Below are 21,519 nucleotides of genomic sequence, written 5' to 3'. Positions count from 1 at the left end.
GGATTCGCAGTCGTCACGTCTCTTCTATAACAAAATGCGCCAGCACAATCGTAAAATCTAATGTGACAGGACAGGCATCAGATTGTAGTCAATCAGCCCGTAGGGATGCATCACGCAGTCGTCAAATGGGAAAAAAGAAAATTCCAATCGGTCGTCCGCTAGAGGCGAATCGCTTGCTGTGTGATGGGCGCAGTCTTTAGTGGCGTCGTTATTACATTGGGCGACAGGTCCGATTAGCATCGACTGAAAAGCCACACACGATCGACCTTGATACGATTTACCTTTTTTTCTTTCTGGTTTGTCTTATTTTATTATGCAATGGGAAATCGGGAAGCGTCGGGATTGAGCGTTTTGCGGCGTTGCGAGAGGAAACGAGTGTGGAAGAATATCAAGGCGTCGAAGAGGTCGTAGCCCCAAGGTAATTGATCCATTTCTTTATTTATTTATTATCGGAGAAATGAAAACAAGTAGAAATGCACAGCGCGCGGTGGTATCGAAATATCAAAGTCTGTGGCGACCGTCAGCTGGGGCTATATACAATTGATTCCAGGTGATTCACCTGCTCAGGTTATTTTATAAGAAAACCTAAAAAAAAAATAAACTAAAAGGAAATCATGGGCGTGTATTATTTACGACTTTCTTCTTTACGAACGAGCCTAAAGCGGAGTATAGAGTAGCAACAACTCTCGACTTAAACCGAAAAAAAATGAGGAGGGAGTTGACCACGAAATATCACACACACGCGGCTTATTATATGTACACGAAAAAAATCCCCAAAAAGACTCACAGTCGGCCTCGGGCGTCTTTTCCTCTCACACATTTCAATAGTTTGGCTGTTCGTGTCTTGTGTGAACACATTGGAAGAATCCAACCGTCGCCTTTTTGTTTTGTTTTTTTGGCCGAATCGAATGACGTCATACAGGGCTGGACACTCTTTTACAAAAAAAATGAAAAATACAAAAAAATCTTTTCGGGAAGGGTTCAGTGATGGAAGGTATTTTTGTATTTTTCGCCTTATAAGGCCGGTCGGGCGTCCTCCGATAAAATAAAATAAAAAAACCCTGGGCTTTTTTTTTTTTTGTTCGTTTTGCGCGCAACGAAAGAAAAAAGAAGCTGGAGAGACCCTCATCTATATGTACACAATAATATTAGAGCCGGCCTCGTCCTACATTAGCATAATGCAAAAGCACCACAGACAGATAAAGATGCTGTTTGGGTTATAAATTAGATTAAAACGCTATCAAAAAATATACACGCGCTAGAGCTCCCGCTTCGTTCTCCAGGGCTCCCATAGCAAAAAGGAAAAAAAGGAAACATTCGAGATAGACGCCAGGCTGTTTGAATAAGTAAACCATTAAATTACAAATGAAGAAAAAAAAAAGAGTACTACACTTTTTTCTTCTTCTTCTTCTTCAGAATGAATAGAAGAAGAAGAAGTACCTATCGACCTTGGGAGTGAGCGTGCCGGTCGTGCAAACTGCACAAACACAGCTGTTGCTATAGGACATAATATAGCTCGCAGTAGAGTCCAACAACAGCACACACAGCACACAAGACAATGTTATACATTTATATCGTATAACTTTCGCACTACAATCAGAATTTTAGAGAGTGGAGTCTAAAAAGAAAAGAAACAAAAAAGATATGCAGGTACTTGATATTATATAAAAACCCGTGGCGGAACGTGTGTATCGTTGCTGAACGGCTCGTTGCTTTTCACCTGGAACGATGCTGAATAAGGTTCACGGCGCGCGCTCATCTCGGAATATGGCAATTCAATTGATGGTTCTCTTGTTTTCCCCCCTTGTGTGGGTAGGATGGATGCTGCTGCAACACCAGCACGCCTAAAATTCGAGATGAATGGGAATTAGCCATAGTTAGAGAACAGAAGAAGCACAAATAAGTGAAGAGAGAGAGAATTGTTTGCACGTTCTTATCATTAGATTAGATGCTGGCCGATCCGACGGCGGCGGCGGCGGCACGGAGAAAAAACTTTCCCTCCCAAATTGGCGAAGAAATGTCAAGAAAAATTACACATTTCGGAGACTGTTGGCTTCTTCTTCTTCTTCTTCTTCTCGGCTATAGCTTTTGTTTTCTCTCTCCATTTCGCCAGTCCGGCAGATCGTCTGGGTCGTGCGAGAAAGTTGTCCAGTTGGACTTGCAATAATAATACCTGTATAGACTAAGATGTGACCATAACCGGCCTCCTTGCACTCTCCCTTGTTGGTATAAACTCGAGGCGCATGCAGAGCTAGATAGCCGCCCGTTATAACATCGGTCGCTGGCCTGCTCTGCTGGCCATTCATCTGGATGTACTCGATTTCATTTTTCTTAACTTGCCTCTTTTCGGGTCGCCAGGTTGTTGTTTCTTCGGTCGGCACTTTGGTGTCACGCGAAAGCCCCTTTCTTCTTCTGCTGTAGCTATTCCCGCGGCCCGGGAATCAGCTCGATGCCAATCACCTTGTTATTTTCCGTCTGCTAGAAAAGAAAGAGATTTCACGCCAGAAATGACAACAATTCGTGACAGATGAAAACCTAGAAAAAAGAAAGAGAGAGAGAGAGGAATATCGTGAAGATGTTCGGGAAAAAAATTCAGAAACCGGAATTTGTTTCGACGGAATTCTTTTCCCGGGAGAAAGTTCCAGCCATTCACGAACAAAATATAGGAACAAAAAAATAATAAAAGAGAAATACTAAGTAGGCTAAACACAGTTGCAAAGGAATATTAGCGTATAAATTGTTTTCATCTTTTATCGATGGGATTTTTAATAACGAACGATTCTATTTATAAAGTCATAAAACAATTTTTTTGTTTAAAGGGAAATGTTTGATTCGGAAAAGCAATCATTGTTGGCTTATCATTTCTTTATTCGGCGCTCATAAAAATCAAATGAAAGGGGACAATACCATAAAGCTCCTCGGTCGTCCTCGGAGCTGCTAGGTACACTAATGTTATTATTTATATCTGTTACGCAACGCCGGATTTGTTGACGATTTCCTTATTGACTTATAATGGCAGCCGAATATCACGACCGGATGTGTGTCGCCTGCCGGTTATGATTATAATACCTACCGATTTCTATTATATTGATTTTTCTTTTCTTATATCTTTTCTTTTTCTCCAGAAATTGGAAAACAAACAGAAAAATTGAATAAACAATTTGATCGTGGAATAAGAGAGATGAGAGAGAGAAACATTTGGCGGGCGGTCGTGCGTGCTGGAACAACATCCCAACGAGGATGAGCACAAGAAATAAAACAAAAGTAGAAGAAGAAAGAAGAATCAGCTGAGCAGCATGAGTTGTTGTTTAGTTATTATTATTATTATTGTTTTTCTTCTTCGTCTCATTCGTGGTTTATGGAATAACCGACCGACTTGGTATGTATAGACACATGCACAATCCCGCCCTTCACTTTGAGCATCTGGCCGAGTGTTATAACATTGTCGGAATAAATTTGACTCAAAAAATTAGCCGAAAAAGAGAGAAAGAGAGAGAAGATTCTTCCAGCCGTCCTACATACATACACAGGCCAACATGCCAAGTGCACACACCTCGTCACGGGTAAACCTCAAAACCGCGAGTCAGCTGTTTGCGGGCCATTAAACATCCGCGCACGATATATCTTTTTCTTCTTTTTCTTCTTCTTTTTGCGCCATTTTCTCAATTATTTTCAAAATTGTATTCGAAAATTGAATGAAAAATTTGACGAACGTGCTGGCGATGAACGGTGTTAACGCGTTGCCGAGAGTTGTATCCCGCCGAGATTCACGTGAGTGATGGCAGCAGCAGCCTCTTCTTCCCCATACACAGTTACAGCACACTGGCGCAGCACCGTAGCGCAATGAATAATAAGTTAATAATTCAAAAGAAATTTTCAATTCAACATCTATAGGCACATAGAGCGTAATCAATAATCCAATAAAGGTAAAGGTGTTGCGTACGTCTAGGAAAATGTTCTTTTTCCAACCATATCGGGACGGTGGAAAAATCCACCTCATCTCTTGGCTATGCGATGCGCAACGGATTCGTCCCACACGGGTTATTACGCCATTGGAGTCTGGAAGAGAAGAAGAAGAAACGTGGGGACAAAACAGCGCAGAGATAAATGAGATGCTCAGTTCAGAGTCACCCAGGGTCCGATGGCAATACAAGGATTGCCCATTTCAATAAAACCTTCTTCTTCTTTACCTTTTCGAAATCTATAAGCGGACGTTTGCTTGAAGGACGAGCAGCAGCAAACCAAAACAACTAACGATATATATCCTCTCCCAGCCAGCATCACAGAAGTTGATTTGTTTCATTCCTACCCCCACCAAACGGAAAATCAAAGTCATGGGGGGAATTAACAAGACTGGACTTTGCTCCTCACTATCCCTCTCCGCCCTAATAAGGGAAAAGGGAATAAATAATAAAAGATAAAACGTGTTTTTCATTTTGAAGAAGAGAGAGAGAAAACGATCGGCCAGGGTCCAGCTAGTATTGTGTGTGTTTTCCAATTGGGGAAAATGGCGAAAAAGGTCCATTTGTTTTTGAAACGGAATGATGAAGAAGAAGAAAGAAAGAAACGAAAACGGTTTCGAGTCAAATAAGGCAATCATAGCCGGACCCTGGACCGCCATCGAACCGATTTCGGTTGTGTGTCTATGTGCGTGGGGTTGACGTGCGCGTTGCTGAAACGGTCGAGATTTCATCACCCGAGACAAAAAAAAAAAAAAAAAAAAGAAAACGATGCAATCATCAGATATTTTGTGTGTGGTACAACACACGACTACCTACGGCACCGCCGCCTCCCAGTCAGCAGTCCAGGAGAAATAATAAAAAAAACGAAATCACAGACGACCCACCAAACGTATTGGCCCCCGATATGGCCAAAAAAAGAGGTGGATGCTGCACACAACACAATCACGAAACTCACAAAAAGGCACAAATGGAAATCAACAACAACAACCAAAGAAACTCTCAGAGAAGACGATGGCCATAAAACGAGCCAACAAGTTGCGTCTCGACATGAAAATGACGATGGGGGTCGTCCGCGCTATGGGCATCCGATCGCCCAATCTATACTCGAGTTAACCAAATTCTCACTTTGAAAAAATTGTTATTATATTCATTCAGTGGGGGGGTTTTTATTCTTTTTTTGGGAAACTGATACTTTCACTTGTTGTTGCTCCTTTTCGGTTACACACACACACACACATGTTGCAGTTGAAACGAGCAATTGAACGCCTCGGGTGGCCGGGCCATTGTCGTCTTCATTTGCGAAAGGAACTGACACGTATATAATCCCTTGATTACATTATTCTCGATTTATAGTCGAGAAAGAAGAGAAGAGAGAGAGAGGAAAACACGAAGAAATGTGTAACACACGCTCGTGCAAGAGCCGCCCGCGTCTGTGTCAAGGCTCACGTCATTTTCAGCGATTCGGGAGGAGGGGAGGGAGAGAGAGGTCGTGACCCGTGGGCAACCCAACAACAGTGAAAAATACAACAAAAGAGAAAAGAGATTTTTCACTCTTATTTTTTGAACGGAAAATAAAGCTCGATGGGAAAAACTTGTACCCACTCAAGAAGATATTACAATTTGCTTGTCCTCATTTTTTCTGACGTTTTTGCTTATTAGTTGTTGTTGTTGTTGTTGGCTGCTGTTTTGTATCAAACCTGTTTGCGCTTTTTAAAATTCCATCTGCGCGGATGACGAACGGGCGCGGAATCATTTCACTCGAAAACCAAAACAGATTGAAAGGAAATTTGTGTAAATCAAATCACCAATGAATCAAAAAACTCCCAAATCGAAAAATAAAATATAAAGGAGTTTGGTTGTTTTCCTTTTTTTTTCCAATTTGTGTTTTTCACGAACGTCTGGGGGAATTGACGTAATACGCTAAAATTGGAGCCGAGCTGGCGCCACCTCGTGTGGTCGCGCAGTCAAATGGTGGCGGCTGGGAGAACCGCGCCGAGTCAAAACGTTTGATTCCGGCGGATGGGGTGACCGGATCGGGACGGCGGTAACGACCATCCGGTGATTTGCGTTCGTCGCCAACGTGATCTGTCACTATCGAAGCTCCGATTAGCCAATTTGACCCTTTTACGGCCGGAAACGCTACCAGTTGACTCCAATTCCCGGCCGCCACTTTTTCGTTTCTTTTTTCTTTTGATTTTACAGCGCAGCACAAACCGTTTGGCCTTTTCCAAGGGGAAATCGCCCACGTTGTTGTTGTTGCCTGGCTGCTGGCTGGCTGCTGCTGCTCTATCATCTCGTCCTCTCTATTCACCTTTTCCCTTTTTTTTTCTTCTTCTTCTTCTTCTTTTTTACAAGCAAAATGGAGGATATAAAGAATACAATCGCTGGCTAGAATACATAGATATATATGTGTACACCGTGTCTGGGCGCTGTGAGAGAGTGAAAGGAGCCGGTAGAAGCTCACGAACCAAGGGAAGAAGTTGAAAAGAGAAAAAATGGAAAGTTTCTTTCCTCTTTACCAGATTTCCATATAGTGAAACCATTTCAACCTGTTGGCTGTATAAGGCTCGTTCCAAAAGTCTCTCTCTCTCTCTCTCTCTCTAACGAAAACGAATGAGAGGGAGAAAGAAGAAATGAACAAGAAGAAGAAGAAGAAGAAGAAAACCAGAATCCTATAGCCCGCGACGATGCTATCTGACACACACGATAATACTAGTCAAGGCTTTCTCCCCATATATGTCGTTGCTGCATAAAGTCTCCCTTTTTGCTCCTGAGCTTTTTTATTTTATTTTTTATTTTTATTTTTAAAACTTTTTGGTCTGGTCAGACTTTTGAGCTTCTCTCCAAACGACTAGAACTCCGCCCCCTTTGCACAGAACGTTTTTTCGTCCCTCGTTCGGACATCGGGCGTGAAAGGAATGGTCAAGTAGTCGTGAACTAAAAGAGGAGTGAAGAGATGGAAGGCGACTATACTACCACCATTATGTTTAGTCAGGCTAAACTCGTCCTTGGGTCTACTACACACTAGGACATCCGCCCAAAACAACCCAAAGTTTTTTTCTTCTTTTAGACGGCCTACAACAACAACAACAACAACACGGACGGGAGATATTTCTACCTGGCAGCGGACCAAAAAAATTTTTAAAAACAAAAAATAATTCACCTGTCAATGAAACTGAAGCAAGAGGGGAAGAAAACCAAACAAAAAAAAGGTAAATAAATGAGGTAGTAGAAAAAGGGAGGTCCGTTTGTGTCGATCTGTCCGTCTCTTTTTCTTTTCTTTTTTCTACTGTCCACCTGTTGTTGTCTATACAGAGATCTCGTTTCATTAGAGACCAGCCCTTGCTGCTGACTGGTTCATTAAAAAAGACGAAAAAAAAAATTTCGAAATTGACATTTCGAAAAAACGAATTAAAGTTGTCGATATAAATCCATCAGTCAGATTTCTTTGAATTATAAAATGACCATCTTATTGAAACGTTAACCTCGTTCCAATGTCCCGCTATTTGTCCAAATTGTCCTTATATGATCTGAACTAACACCTTAACCTGAAATTAAAATCTCCAAGAATTTTTGTGATTGAAGAAGAAAAAAAAACCCACATTGGTTGATGACGACAGATCCAGTTTTTCCACCCACGGATGATGACTAATGGCCATAAAGATATGCAAACATGTATTTTTTTTTTCCAATGGTATAATCAGCCCGGAGCCTGTTGAGCGAGGATCGATCACTGCAAATCATCCGCATGGGCGAATCAGTCGATGGGAAAAATCAGATACCAAAATCACGTCCGACCAGCATCTTTGTAATAGAACCAGAAGAAAATGGTTCGTCTTATTTTACAGCTAGAATAAGGACCTCTTTTGATAACGGGACCAAGATGGCAGCCAGCACTATGGGGATTGTCCAGCGGCCGGGCCCTTGAGAACAACAACGAAAAAACAACAACAACAACGGCTCAGCACAGTATATATGTACACGTGCCACATTTGACACGCCAAGCATACCGAGACTATGTCATCGTAAATATTAAACAAATAATTTTTTTTTTGTTTTGTTTTTCCGTCAAATTTGCCGCTCTGCTGGTCTCTTGTCTATTTACATGGAGATAAGGTGCATATATACACATAACATTACAGAGGGGAGAAGAAAAAAAAGAAGAAGAAGGGGGCTATACACATTCACATTTCTTACGGCCGGTCGAACCTCCAGGAGATGAGCTCAGTCCCTAACTTTTTTGTTTCTAATAAAATTCGGGGAATTTTCAAATCAAGTTTTTTCTCTTCCTTTTTAAAATATTTTTTCCTCATAAATAAATGAAAATGCCGAAGAATTCACATTGCGGGTGAATGAGAATAATGAGAAAAAATCGGGTCAGCGGGGACGTCGTCTCAAAAGAAACAGCGCAAAAATATGAGGAACACGCCGAAATAAAAATAAATATAAAAGGTATTTCGCCTGTTCACCTGCACAAGACACGTCTGATTTATAATAATGAAATCAGCACGGATTACAGTTGGAGACTTTGATGCCATTCTTCTTTTATGAGCCACTCAATTCACGGTGAGATTCAAATTGACACAGAAAACAAGTGGCCAACCCGAACGAAATCCTCCTCGGGTATAGTAATCAAGAAATAAAAGAAATTCTGATTTAATTTTTGTTTAAAAAAGAAAATTGTCGAATGTGTGTAAAAAAGTAGAGCGATCGAAAATATAAAAAATAACCGCCCATCGTCATCATCATCAAATGAAAAAAAGTTCGCCGAATAAAATACGAAAAATAGCAGGTGGAGTAGAGGAAATGACCAATTTTGGTCAGTTTTTGGATGTGCAATTGATAATTCTTCAGGGATGAATCGTCAATTTCTTTTCTTTTTCCAAAGGGGGGGAGTAGTCGATGTTCTCATTTGGGTATAATATCGGGAAAACCTTAAAAACAGAAAAAGCTAAAAATTTCTTCTTCTTCCCTTTTTGTCTTTTTTCGAATTTTTCATAAGACGCGGGACTCGTCGAATTGCCGTTGGAACGCCTACGGGCCTCCACCCGATCTACCTTTCCCTCCCAGCACCACCACCAACCCACCCATCCCGCCTTCAGTCTTATACTCACGCAAGAACCTCCCAACCACCACACCATCAAACACTCCTCTCTCTCCCTCCAACAGTCTGCGGCTGGCTCTCGACCAGCGCTGACGCACCCACCATTCTCTTCTTCCTCCACCCAACACAACAACTCCCTAACACAGACGAAACAACAACATTTCCGTCCATGTAATTTCATCCATCGAAAATAATCCATCACTATTTTTTCCCTTTTATTTTCGTCAAAAGGCCGTCCGATTCGAACATTTTTCTTTTATTGCGTGTGTGTGAGTGTGTGCCGCCGTGTGTGTTTCTTCCGCCCATCCGAAAAGAGTCGAGTGTCTCATTTGCCTATACGCAAATTGACGACAGGTGCGCGCGGGCCCCGTCCAGTGTTGTCCAGTGAAAACGAGTCTCATCGCGGGCCAGCGGAAAAAGAAAAAGAAAAACGAATCCGGTTGATGGATGGGCTTTTCTTGACTTGGACGAGGAGGTAAAAAGGGAAAAGAAATCCAAAAAAAAGGGACACGACGAAACTTCGATCCTTGTAAGGTCACAAAAGGGAAAGCGTCCGGTGATTGCCAAAAAAGAGGTTTGAAACACGTCGCCGGCTGATTGAAAGTTACGTCTACAAAGTGAAGTGAAAGTTAACTCAAAATAATCGATCGAAACAAGAAAGAACTGTCCGTTATTTTTTTGAGTTGTCGGTGGTAAAGTTGGTGCGTGTGTATACAAGTGCGAGAGAGTCAAAGTGTCGAATTGGGCCGGTCATGCCGCACAGAAATGCCGGCGGCCAGGATCGTCAGTGCTTCAGTCCAGCGGGCCGATTCGCTGCGCTCTGAGCGTTCGGACGCTTCGCAAGCCAATAAACGGGTGTCGTTCAATCGCGACGTTGACGTCAAGCACATCAATCATCCGCAACAACAGCAGCAACAACAACAACAACAAGGCTACCACTCGGTACAGCCGGTGCAGCACATCCCCAGAGTCAAAGGTCCGGCGCCAGCGCCGCCGGTCGGCAGTCACAGCCTCGTCGACCGACATGATCCCAACAGCATCCCGGCTGCTGGCTCATCGTCGGTGAACAGCGCCAACCACGCCGGCCCGCCGTTCTACAACGTCTACAAGGAGCCGACGCTGCTGAGCGAGGCGGAATTGGCCCAGGAGGCCGAGCGAATCATCCAGCAAGTGGATCAAATCAGCTGCACCGTAGCCTCGCCCAACCCGCATCTGCTGGCCAATTACGAAACGCGCTCGCTCGAGCGACGCAATCTGGCCGCCTCGAAACGCAACAACCAAATCCAGGGCGACAACGGACTCAATTGGTCGCGTACTCTGCCCAGCACAGCCTCCTCCACCAAGAACCAACTCGTCGTCAACGGAGGCGAGGCATCCGCCAAATCCGGCAAAAAGACCAAAAACGTCGAGCAGAAGAACAACATCCTCCACCAGCAACAACAGCAGCAGCAACAACAGCAACAACATTTCGAGAAACTCGACCCGATCATCGAATCGAGTCCCAGACGGCCCCAGCAGCTGCCCATTGGGATGATGACAGTGCTGGACCAACACCACCAACAACAACAGCAACAGCGCCACGGGCATCACAACAACCGGGACAAGGCTCCGACGACTCCGCCCAAATACGATTCCGGCATCGAGATGGAAGCCGCCACCAGTCGGCCCAACGTCAATCTGATTGTCCAGCAGCTGACGGAAGAGTCGAGGCAGAGAGAGTTGCTCCGGCGCCAGTACCAGGAGGAACTGCATTTCGCCTCCGAAGATCCGCTGGCTCCGCGGCTGCCCGCCTTGAACCTGATCGAGCCGGACCCGCAGTTCGGCCTCTCGCACAACAAAAACTTGCCGTTCTCTTACACGGGCGGAGTCAGTCCGACTCGAATCAGCCCGCTTCGCGCCTCGCCCGGAGGGCCGCGTTTCACTTCGCCTCCGCCGCCCAGACCGGAACTTCCTTCCGGTAAAGTCGGCGGCGGAGTGACTGACGTCGTTTACGCCCAGGTCAAAACGCCGGCCCAGCAGCAGGGACGGGGACGGTCGCAGTCGCCCGAACGCAACGTTTACCGTTCGTCCAACGGCGGCGGAGCCGATAAAGTTCCGGCCGGAAGGGGTAAACTCTTCCAGTTTCAGGAACAGCAGCAGCAGTCGGAAGTCATCCGCCAGCACTTGCGCTATCCCATCAAAGGGGGAAACAACGTGGGAGGGCACGACGAGGAGGAGGAGGAGGAGCCGGAAGGGCCGGTGGATGAAGAGGATCTGGATGCCATTAAAGCCAAGGCTCGTTTCCTCTTTGGAGACGACGGTCAGGGCCAGCAGACGGAGCGCAAACTGTCCGGGAGTAGCGGCAACAGCAGGGGACTGGACACCCGCAACAACAATCGCAACAACGTCAACAATAGTCATGTTCAATACAACAACAACAACAACAACGCCTCGGGGGGTCTGTCGTTCAAGTACAGCACCTTGTTGAAAGATCAGCAGAGGGCCGGCAGTAACCACCAGCAAGTCCAGGCGGAACAAGCCGACAGGAGCTACCATCATACGACCAAGATCCTCATCGCTGGCAACGAGCAACAACAACAACAACAACAACAGCGGAAGGCGAGCAGACAACCGGATCAGCGAGTGTTCCAGTACAGCGACGACGAAGACGACGATCATTTCAACGGCGGAAGAGGCGGAGGAGGAGTCAGAATGTATCAGGATCGTTCCGTCTCGCCGGAACCTCGCATCCAGCCGCTGACCAACCGCATCCGCTCGCTGCAAATGCAACAACAGCAGCAACAACAATCTTCGATGCGGAAGAGCCCGGAACGATCGTATCAGCGGGAACCGGAAAGCCGGACGCTTCCGCTTCCGCAAAAGAGCAGCAACCAGGCCTCGATGGCATCGACCCGGTTGATCCAGGAAGCCGAGCGCGGGCGGACGGTGGTCCGCCACCGGACCGAGCCCATCATCCATTCGTCGCGGCTGACGCAATTCCAGAGCCGCTACGAGGACGAGCTGGACGGCGATTTCGAGCCGGTGGCGCCCAAACCGCCGCTGCGGATCAAGAAATTGTCACGCGAGCGGATGGAGGCGTCACCTCCACGGCAGACAGGCCCCACCCAATCCAAAGTGGCCTTCAACACGGTGCCGTGGCGCCATCATGATCGCAGCCCGGAAAGCAGTCCGGAGCGGAGTTATCCGCTCAGCCGGCCGTTGAATTCGTCCAAGAAAATGCCGTCGCCTTACCGGTACCAACCGCCGGTGCGCTCGTCGCTGACGCCCAGTCCCGAGCGGCGCATCTCGTCCGATCACATCCGGCGCTGGAACGAGCCGCCGTCGCAAATGGCCGAGCCGTCCGTCGCCAACGCCCAGCCCAACAACAACAAAGTGAACAGCGAGCCGGAGAAGCAGGAGAAGATCCGCCGTCAGCGGAGCAAGTTCTTGTCGGTTTTTCTCGGTTCGAAAGCCAACAAGAGCGAAAAGAAACAAGCGGCCGCTCAGAAGCAACAGCAGCCGCAACAACAACAGCCTTCCGTCTTGGTTACGCCAGTAGCACCTGCGGTGGTGATTAAAAGCGGGCCGGCAGTCAAGGAAGTCAGAGGTCAAGCGCCGCCACAAGTTGCTAAATGGTCGCCGGAGGACGAGGCGGAATTGGTTCGACAGAGTCGCTCACTTTTGGTCAAAGGTCAAAGTCATCCGTCCAATCAGACAGCCGCCAACAACAACAACAACAACATCAACAGCAGTAGCAACAAAATGTCGACCAGGACGGTTGTCGAGCCGAGTTTCGTCCGCAAGACTACGGCGGCGACGTCGCCAGTCGATCCGTCAGCGTTGCGCTACCGTGTCGTCACGACGACCAACGGGACGGCCAAGGACGGCGGCCATCGGCGACGCAGCTCGACCGACCGGACCGACACGTCCGAGAGCGACAGTCACGTCCACAATCAGCGCAGCCAATTCAAAAATTTGCGCCAAAAATCGCAGGTAAAGAAAAAGAAAAATAGAAAATGACCGATCGTTTGAATTTTAAAATTGAAAGGCGGCAGTTAACGAAAAATAATCGAAAAAGATTTTTCAAAAGAAAAGGGGCGCGGGAGAAGAGGAGGCAAAACGCTGCGGGTTGCCTCTTCGCGCGTGCCCCTCTCTTCCTCCGGGAAAAATGTTGGAAACAAAATAGGCGGCCCAGAGGTTGTTGACTTTTGAAGCTCAACTTTAGCATGAGTCAGTTTTTATATGGCCCAGTCGATTTCTCTCTCTCTCTCTCTTCCAAACAAGAAACCTAAAAATTTGAATTTGATTCCAACCGGTTCTTTTGGGTGGAACTCGAATGACCGGCCTTAAAAAAGAGTGTCGAGAAAAAACCCTTAAGCCTCCAGCAGCTGACAAAATGGTAAACTGGGTCCAATAAAAAAAGAGAAAGAAATCCAGAATCATAGTTTCCATTTCATTTAGTCGGTTGTTGTTTCAAAATGTGTCCAGCAGCAGCCGATTGAGAAACGGTTGGTACATGTCTGTAATACTCAACTAGCGGCCTTGACTATTTGGTGTTTTCTAAGGGAAAAAGAAAAATGGTGGTTCCTTCCAGGAGAGAGAAACTTATGAATACCAAAAAGGGAAAATAAGATAAAAAAAAAAGTAAAAAAACATTCCGGCGAAGTATATGCTGTCTAGAAAGGGAAAATCTTATCATCATGATGTTTAATAGCTTCTTCTTCTTCTTGGTTCTCTCTCTCCACAGCGCGTCTTTATGGCGCGTTGAGATGTTGTTCCAGTCTTTTCGGGAGAAGGCAATCAAAAACTAAAGCTAGAAACTCTTTTTTTTTTTCCTTTTTATTTTTTCGGAAGTGTTGGGAGGGAGAGAGAAAAGTTGTTCTTTTTCTTCTTCATCTCATTTTCACGACCTTTGAACCAACGCCCGGGACCCGCCACACATCACAGCCTCGAGGCGATCGCCGCCGCCCGCATTTGTGTGTGTAGTCAAGGATTTTCTTATACAGCCGCAATCACAACAACAACAACAACAACCACCACCACCAGAAAAACAAAAGAAAAAAAAATTTTCTTACCTTTTCCGGCCGGTTTTTTTGTTTTTCCGTCAGCTCCACTTTGAACAACGTCGTAGAGGGCACTGGGGGGGAGACAAGCGTGACTGCACTGCGCAGCACGACGAACAACGACGATGTCTAATTTCTTTGTCATTTTTCACATATTATTATTATTGTTATTATATCATCTGCAAGTTCTTTTTTTTTTTACCTTTTTTCGTCTTTCTTGGAAGAAGTTTCATTTTTTTCGGTTGTTTCGTCTTTTTTGTGGCGCGCAGAGTTTCAACAATTTGAATTACCGACCGGATCCGGTGGTCGTGTTGGGTGAGGAGCACCAGCATAATCAGAATCGTCGCCATCCGGATACTTCCGTTCAATTCCAATCGAGCCGTCGCTATCCGGATGATGGCGGCCATCGCTACAAGTCCCAGCATCAGCAGCAGCGCGGACCCGACGCCCGCCCATACGCCAGCACCAATTTGATCCATCAAATCGGGGTGGAGTCAGCGGAATTGAGGGATCGCAGCGGATCGGACGAGAACCAGCAGCCACAGCAGCAGCCCAGAGGTCCATCCATCGCTCCGGCAGGTCCTTTGGAATCGGCTCCGCCGCCTCCGGCGGCCACTTCGGCAGCAGCGGCTCAATCTCGCCGCCAGATGCGCTACTTTGGCGACACGGACTTGGAGTCTCAGCCATCGCGCGGAGGCGGCTATTCATCACGCTACATGCCCAAGGCCAAGGTGTTGCGAAGCGCCAGCTCGGCGGCCGGAATGGGCGCTGTCCGCAGGTAAAAAACGACAATCCATCCAGTGTGCCCCCGCCAACACCAGTAATTAGAATGAAACCTTAATGATGATGATACAAAGGAGGTAGAACCAACGACGAAGATGAAGAAGAGCTGGGCGGAGTAGAGTGAGAGAACGAGGCACCAAACTCATTAGTCACACGAATAGCACAAACCTGGGACACCGAAAACCGAACCATCAACACACTTTGCGTGACTTGCTGGGCCCCGGCTGCTGTTGGCCTTTTTAAGTTTCATCCATTCGTCAGCTCGTCTGTCTTGTGATGTTCCATGTTGGTATTAGGAGAGCTGTGCTGTCATCTCTGAGCCTCCTCCGATGAGGATGGCAATTTCCACGCCGGCGAGATGTCAATTAACCTTCAAAAAATTTAAAAAAATAAAAAGGTGGAAAATGAGATTCTATACACACACAGAAAACAGAGTGGGACTTTTTGATTTGGTAAAAGCTAAGAAAAACAACAACAAGAAAAATAAGAATGGGGGTTTCCTATATACTATGATGTAGTACCCAAAAAAGAGAAATGTGTGTGTGTGTGTTGGAGGTCGAAAGTTCGTGAGAAAAGGCGTCACCTGGTTAGAAACACACAGAAGAAAAGAGCCGAGACAGTCGCAATTTTCTTTTTCTTTTGGCTATTGATCCTTTCTCCGGTTTTTCTTGGCTTGTTTCTTTTTGATTATGTCATCACGGAAATGTGGGTGACTCGACATTCTTGTCTTCTAGTAATTTACCCCCCTCCTTTTTTGGTTGTGTTATTGCAGAGGTGTGTTGAATCAGCGGGGACGACACCATCCAGTCAGCTCGGTCAACAGCTCCGAGAGCGACGGTAGCGCCATGCAGAGTGCGGCCGGAAGCGCCGAAAGCCAGCGGTCCGTCTACTTGCACGCCACGACGGTGGCCGACATTCCAGTCACCGGTCAAGTTCACGGCAGAACGGCGGCCCAGCAACTGCAAGCGGCCCGGCGTCACAAGGCCCAGAGCCGGGAGGACATGTCGGCCCTGTCGGGTGCCACCGGATCGACGCTGCGCCGAACGCAGACCCGGCAGATTTCTCGCTCGTACTCGGTGCTGGCGCCATGGAAGCCGCGCCACTACCGCGACAAGTACGAAATCACGTACAGCAATCAGCAGCAGCCGGGTGGTCAATCGGCGCCGGCCATGGTGATCGGTGACGTTGGCAAACCGCCTCGGGCTCCTGTTAGGCGCCGGGAGGACGTCATTGTCGAGTCAGAGGACTCGGCCGAGGTCTACCGTCCGTCGGCGGCCGTCGGTCAACGTCAGACTGCAGCAGCAGCAGCAGGAACAGCCACAGCAACGTCCAGTAAAAGCGGCGGCACGTCCGTCTCTCGCTCATCGACCATGCCCAAAAACAGCAAACTGATGGCCGGCTGGTTCCGCAAGAAGAAACGCTAGTCCGTCCGTCCGTCCCATCCATCTTAACCCCCCGTCCGTTCTCCTTAAAACAAAAAAATAAAACAAACACATAACAACCCTCCCCTGCTGCTGATGCTCTTCGCCATATCTGAAACTAATTGAAAAAGTAGAAAAAAAACACATAAACATAAAAGACAAGACAAGAATTAATGACGAAATTAATTATCATTCAAAGTGGGTTTTCCATTATTTCAAAGTGGGAGATATTATTGTTATGGATATGCAAATGTTTAGACTTTTCCAGTGTGCAAACAGTTTCTCTCTTTTTAAACCCAACAAAGTGAAAGAAGATGAAGAAGATGGCCGAAGAGTCCGGAGTACACGCTGATTGGGCATCAACTTAACGTAAGTTTGAAACATTCCACATTTTGTCTCATTTGTCATTTTTTTGTTTCTTTTTTGCCCGTCTGGGCGCACGTTTGATGGGCCAGACATGACCACGTTTTTGTTCGTTCGTTCATTCTTCATGTCTCAGACTCTCTTTTGTCTCTGTCCGGTTTTTTTTTTGTCTTCCCCTCTCCGTTCCAAACTCCCGAAAACTCTCCAGCAGAACCAATCGCAAGTTTTCCGTCTCTTTTGTGGAAATGCGTTTTGAAAACAAGACAATGGCGCAAGTAGTTTGAGATAAAAAAAAAGGGAAGACCTTGTTGTCTAAAGATAAACAAAAGATGTGGCCGACAGAATTTTACCTTTTTTATATTTTTATTTTATTTTCGCTTTCCGTGTCCTTTCCCGTCAATTTCCTGGAAATTGACCGGAGAAAAAAAGATTACGAGGGTAATAGTCGTCTGCTGGAAAAAAGGAGAGACGCGGAGATAACAACTAAAAACGGACGAGAGGGAAGGCAGGGAAAAAATAAAATACGGCGGAAAAAGAAAAAACATTTTTCTTCAAAGGAACTTCACGAAATGTTATCTCCCTACTTTATCCGGAATAATAATGCGTTATCGCCCGGTAATGAGCCGTAGACACAAAACTCACAGTCAACAAATCCGCATGAGCCTTTTTTTTTCTTATTTAAAAAAAAAAACCAACTGGAAATATTTTGAAAATGTTTCGTTCGAGTATTTTTAATCTTTACGGGAAGGGCGTCGACGCACCTGTTAGACGAATACCTCGTAGCTCAGATCATCTTGTAACGACACATCCGCTGGAACGCCATTCAAGTCAAACTAAAAAGTCATTAAACATTCTGACGTCATCGCGGCCCCGGACGAAAAATAAAGTTCATCTCGAATCGAACACACACCTGCTGCCGGGGTGGCAACAACAGCAACGCAATAATCCCAAAATGAGTTTTCCATTCTAAAAAATAAAAAAAGAAGTGAGAAATAAGGGCCAAAGGGAAGAAGAATAACCCAAGTCGGTGGATGTTTACCTTTTGCACACACAAAAGGAGGCAACGCCCCGAAACCCAGCCGAGATTATTATGATAATAAGTTGCCAGACGATGGGGCAAGAGTTCCAGGTTACTAACACACACGCGCGCGCTTCTCAACAACAGCTGCATTCTTTTTTATTTTTATTTCTGCCCAGTCGAAACATCTCTATAAGTATTGAAATGAGCGACATCATTCTTCGCAGAGGAACTACGCCCGATCGCGCAAAAAAATAGGGCGCCAAATTCAAATCGTCGAAAAAATCAAATTTGTGTTGGCGGGGGGAAATGACGTGCCAACGAAAGTTTAACACATCATCCTCCTCCCTCCTATATTCTCGGTGACTGGAAAGAGGGCCTTATATGGTCGTGGAGCAAGAGTAATCAGGACTTAGTCAGCGTCTTTTTTCTTTTTTTCTTATTTTCGACTGCTATATATTTCGGGAGAGAAGAAAGGAGATGCATCATTTTCGGTCTTTTGACATGGGCGCGATGGTGTTCCGTGTTTTCTTCCCCCCTCTTCTCTGTTGTGTAAGAATGTATTGAAGGTGAGCTGTTAGTTGTTGTTGTACAAAACATCCCGCGGGCGCTGAATCGGATTTATAAGTAACGGACGCAATCTGGGCAATGAACAAACCCGGCCAAGAGCTACTAGTCTCTCCCTTCTTCTTCTTTCTCTATCGGGCTGGATGGCCAAACTTGTGTGTGTGAGTGTAATAGACACGGAAAAGCAACGAACACCTGTGATGAAAGCGGTTATTGTTCGACCACGGACCTCCTAACAAATCCTTTTTTTCTTTTTCTCCCATATACACAAGCAGAAGAAGAAAACCGTTCCGTTATTCATCGGGTTCCATGACTGGGCAGACCATCACGTCCTCTAGAAAAAGCTTATAAAACTTTTTTATTTTTCAACAAAATCGGTTGTATTTACCATCGCTTTTTTTTCCTGGTATGAAACACGCTTTCGCTTTCATATCGCTCATCTTTGAATTCCACATTTTGTTGACTGTTCTCAAACATCGTCGACTAGTTTTTTTTTATTCCTTTCAAGGTGCTTTTGAACTTCTTTGTTTTATTTTCGTTTGGATGATGTGGATGGATTGTGAAGATAAAGGGGGGGGGGGGATAAAGAGGTGGCGCATAGTAGTGGCTCCCGCAGGGGTGAAGTTTTTTTTCGGGGAGTTATCGCATTCAAGTCATCTCTGTTTGTGTGTGTGTCGACACACACACGGAAGGGAGAGGCTGTGAGAGATTTGACTTGCGGGTATATGAAATAAAAAAGAGATTTGAGGGGGGGGAGAAAGAAAATTGAGCGATGAGCTGGGCGTTGATCGAATGGAGGCCAGTTCAACAATGGGGTTGACAAAAGATTTCCCACGCGAGAAAGAGATTCTCGATCGAATTTCGAAAACTATTTGGGTTTTGGAACAACCCTCCGGAAATTTTTTCGAGATGGTACGGCTGACCCCACCCAATCTCACCGAGAGAGAGATATAACCCACATAGTTGAATAACAATCAATAGAAAATATAATGTTTGACGTACCTGCGAGGTATATAATTGCGTGTGTGTGTGTGTTGTTTTTATTTTCCTCCTCCGAGAAAATTCCTGGGTGGCGTTTGTTTTTCCGGATTCAACTCGGTGAAAATCGTTGCAGCGTAGCCCCAGAAAACCCTGGGCATTATTAGGGGGGCCCTATTTTCTATTGCGCACAATATGCCACACAGCGGCGAAGGCATTCTAAAGATAGGGAGAGACACAAGGAAGAAGAAGAAAAGAGCGTATAAAGATTAGTAACGGTCCGCGTTTAATTGGCCCTGCAATACTGTAAACTAACCAGCTTATTACACAGCTTGGCTGCCAGGGGAAGTCAATTTGTGTAACCGTAGAAGCGTGACAGATGGCGGCGACGATTTATTGGGCATCATGGGAGCTGGAGACGGAGAGAAAAAGAGAGAAAGAAAAGCATTTAGTTTGTGTGTGTGTGTGTTGTCTTGGGAGAAATAGTTAGAGACCCACAGTTTATTATTCCGGCCGGTTCCATTTAGGTGGAAAACGGCTCGCATGATGAGAAGAACGCCGAGGAGAGTCTGTTGGTTTCTCCTGCCAGATTTGGACGAGGAAATAATAGGAAATAAGTCTAACGAAATGGAACAGAATTGCAATTATTGTTACAGCGAGGCCTCGCGTCCACCGAGAAACGCAAGGGACCGGTTTTAACGGGAATCATGGAAAACTCCCGTGTATAACTTTGGCCTCTGCTGGTAAAACGACTACTACTACTACGTACTCTGATGGCGTAATGAAAGGGACGTTCCACTCGACTAGAGTTGCATAGAAGAAGAAACCAAAAAAAATAAGGGAAGGCCTCACCTTCTTCAAGATTTCACATCGATCGACGATGTACTATCACGGAAAAATTAACGCCTCCTAAATTTGTAAAAAAAAAAAGAAAGAAGAAAATTATTATTTTAAAAAAGAAAAAGGGCGTTAATGAACGTGTTTGGCTCTGGCTAATACTTTTTTTTTTTAGAATGTGTGAAAATTTGACTTTCATTTTCGCATGCCGCTGTCGAAAAATGAAACAACTATTGTTGCTCTTTTCTTCTATCCATTGTTGCTAAATATATATCTCCGGCAGGCAAAGGAGAGAAGGACTTAGACCAGGAGAAAGACCCGCACCTCTTTTTTCCGTGTTATTCCTTTCGGGTAAACCAACTCTCGTGCAATCGAAATAAATTCCCGATGCAAATATGCGACCGTCTCTTTGGCTCTCAGCCCACAAATCTGTGAGCCGGTTCAGTGTTTTGCTCTGCTGGTCTGGCAGGCAGCCCCGTGTACCAGTAGTAGTAGCAGTACTTACTATCTTCTATGTCAAACGACTCACGAACGAACCGCTCCATTATCTTTTGTTTCTTTCTTCTCCATCATCTTGACAGGTGTCTGTTACGTGCTCCAGATTCTCTTTACCTCCGTGCTCCGCAACAAACAAAAACAACAGCAACAACCAGGAGGATCAACGACACAAGAGAGACAAGACCCTCGTAGACACAGCGATGACCCCGTCTGACTGTTATTCGTCCCGGTTTTTCCAATCTTTTGTGTGTTTTGGTCGTTTCCCCGTTCCATCTACTTTGGCATCATTCACCTTTTCATCATTTTCGTGTCGTCTCCATCGACCATTCTTCTCTGGGGGGGAACAACAAAAAATAAAAATAAAAAGGGAAGAAGAAACAACAAGTTATTAAGACATACAATATGTTACGCAATAATCATTTCAACAACCTCCCTCCCCTTGTGTGCCAATTTCGCATAGTAGATTCTTCAACAACCTGGGTAAAAAACACAAAACAACAAAAAATATAAAACTTTCTCTTTTTTTTTCTCTCCACGGAGACTAAACGTCATCAACATGTTTAACGTCAACCTTTTATTTGACATGCGTCTTCCTCCCTTTTATATACATAGCCCTTTTTTCACGTATAATAACAAAACTTATCAAGATATATATCATCGTCTTTACCACCCTCCCAACAAGATTTATTCTAAACGGCTCCTCTTACCTCCCAATTGATGCTGTGTAAAAAAAAAAAATTTATGAATTTTTCTTTCTTTCTTTAAAGAGACAACCCCCCGAGAGCTCAGCCATTCCGACCAGGATTATTCGAGCTCCGTTGGTTGACCTCTGAAAAAATTAAAAAAATTAATAATAATATTAATAATATTACCATACTGAAACGAAATTTTTGTTGAAATTCTTTTTTCTTTTTTACATAATGAGCAAAATTTTGTGTGTGTATGA

At 45.3% G+C, this 21,519-nt stretch overlaps 2 protein-coding genes and 3 long non-coding RNA genes across 11 annotated transcripts in view; 2 read left to right on the top strand and 3 right to left on the bottom strand.

Annotated features, from left to right (window-relative positions):
* LOC124336056 overlaps nt 1-21,519 on the top strand; it is a 65,773-nt gene that overhangs the window by 5,798 nt on the left and 38,456 nt on the right. The gene's annotated exons all lie outside the window — the stretch shown is intronic.
* LOC124336578 overlaps nt 1-21,519 on the bottom strand; it is a 56,907-nt gene that overhangs the window by 11,527 nt on the left and 23,861 nt on the right. The window lies entirely within an intron of this gene.
* On the top strand, nt 9,111-16,445 carry LOC124336020. The gene is made up of 3 exons (XM_046789588.1): nt 9,111-13,038; nt 14,378-14,886; nt 15,664-16,445. Exons 1-3 carry the CDS (start codon nt 9,832-9,834, stop codon nt 16,313-16,315), a joined length of 4,368 nt encoding a protein of 1,455 aa, XP_046645544.1. The 5' UTR covers nt 9,111-9,831; the 3' UTR covers nt 16,316-16,445.
* Nucleotides 14,786-15,681, bottom strand: LOC124336618. Its single transcript, XR_006917129.1, has 3 exons — nt 15,475-15,681; nt 15,060-15,261; nt 14,786-14,944 (listed from the first exon to the last, which is right to left on the bottom strand). It is a non-coding gene; the product is annotated as an uncharacterized LOC124336618 (long non-coding RNA).
* LOC124336615 lies at nt 19,356-20,329 on the bottom strand. The gene is made up of 5 exons (XR_006917124.1): nt 20,238-20,329; nt 20,091-20,147; nt 19,737-19,820; nt 19,555-19,650; nt 19,356-19,457 (listed from the first exon to the last, which is right to left on the bottom strand). It is a non-coding gene; the product is annotated as an uncharacterized LOC124336615 (long non-coding RNA).

This window comes from Daphnia pulicaria, chromosome 4 (genome assembly GCF_021234035.1).
Source record: "Daphnia pulicaria isolate SC F1-1A chromosome 4, SC_F0-13Bv2, whole genome shotgun sequence".
NCBI lineage: Eukaryota > Metazoa > Arthropoda > Branchiopoda > Diplostraca > Daphniidae > Daphnia > Daphnia pulicaria.
This window is presented reverse-complemented; position numbering and strand designations above follow the sequence as displayed.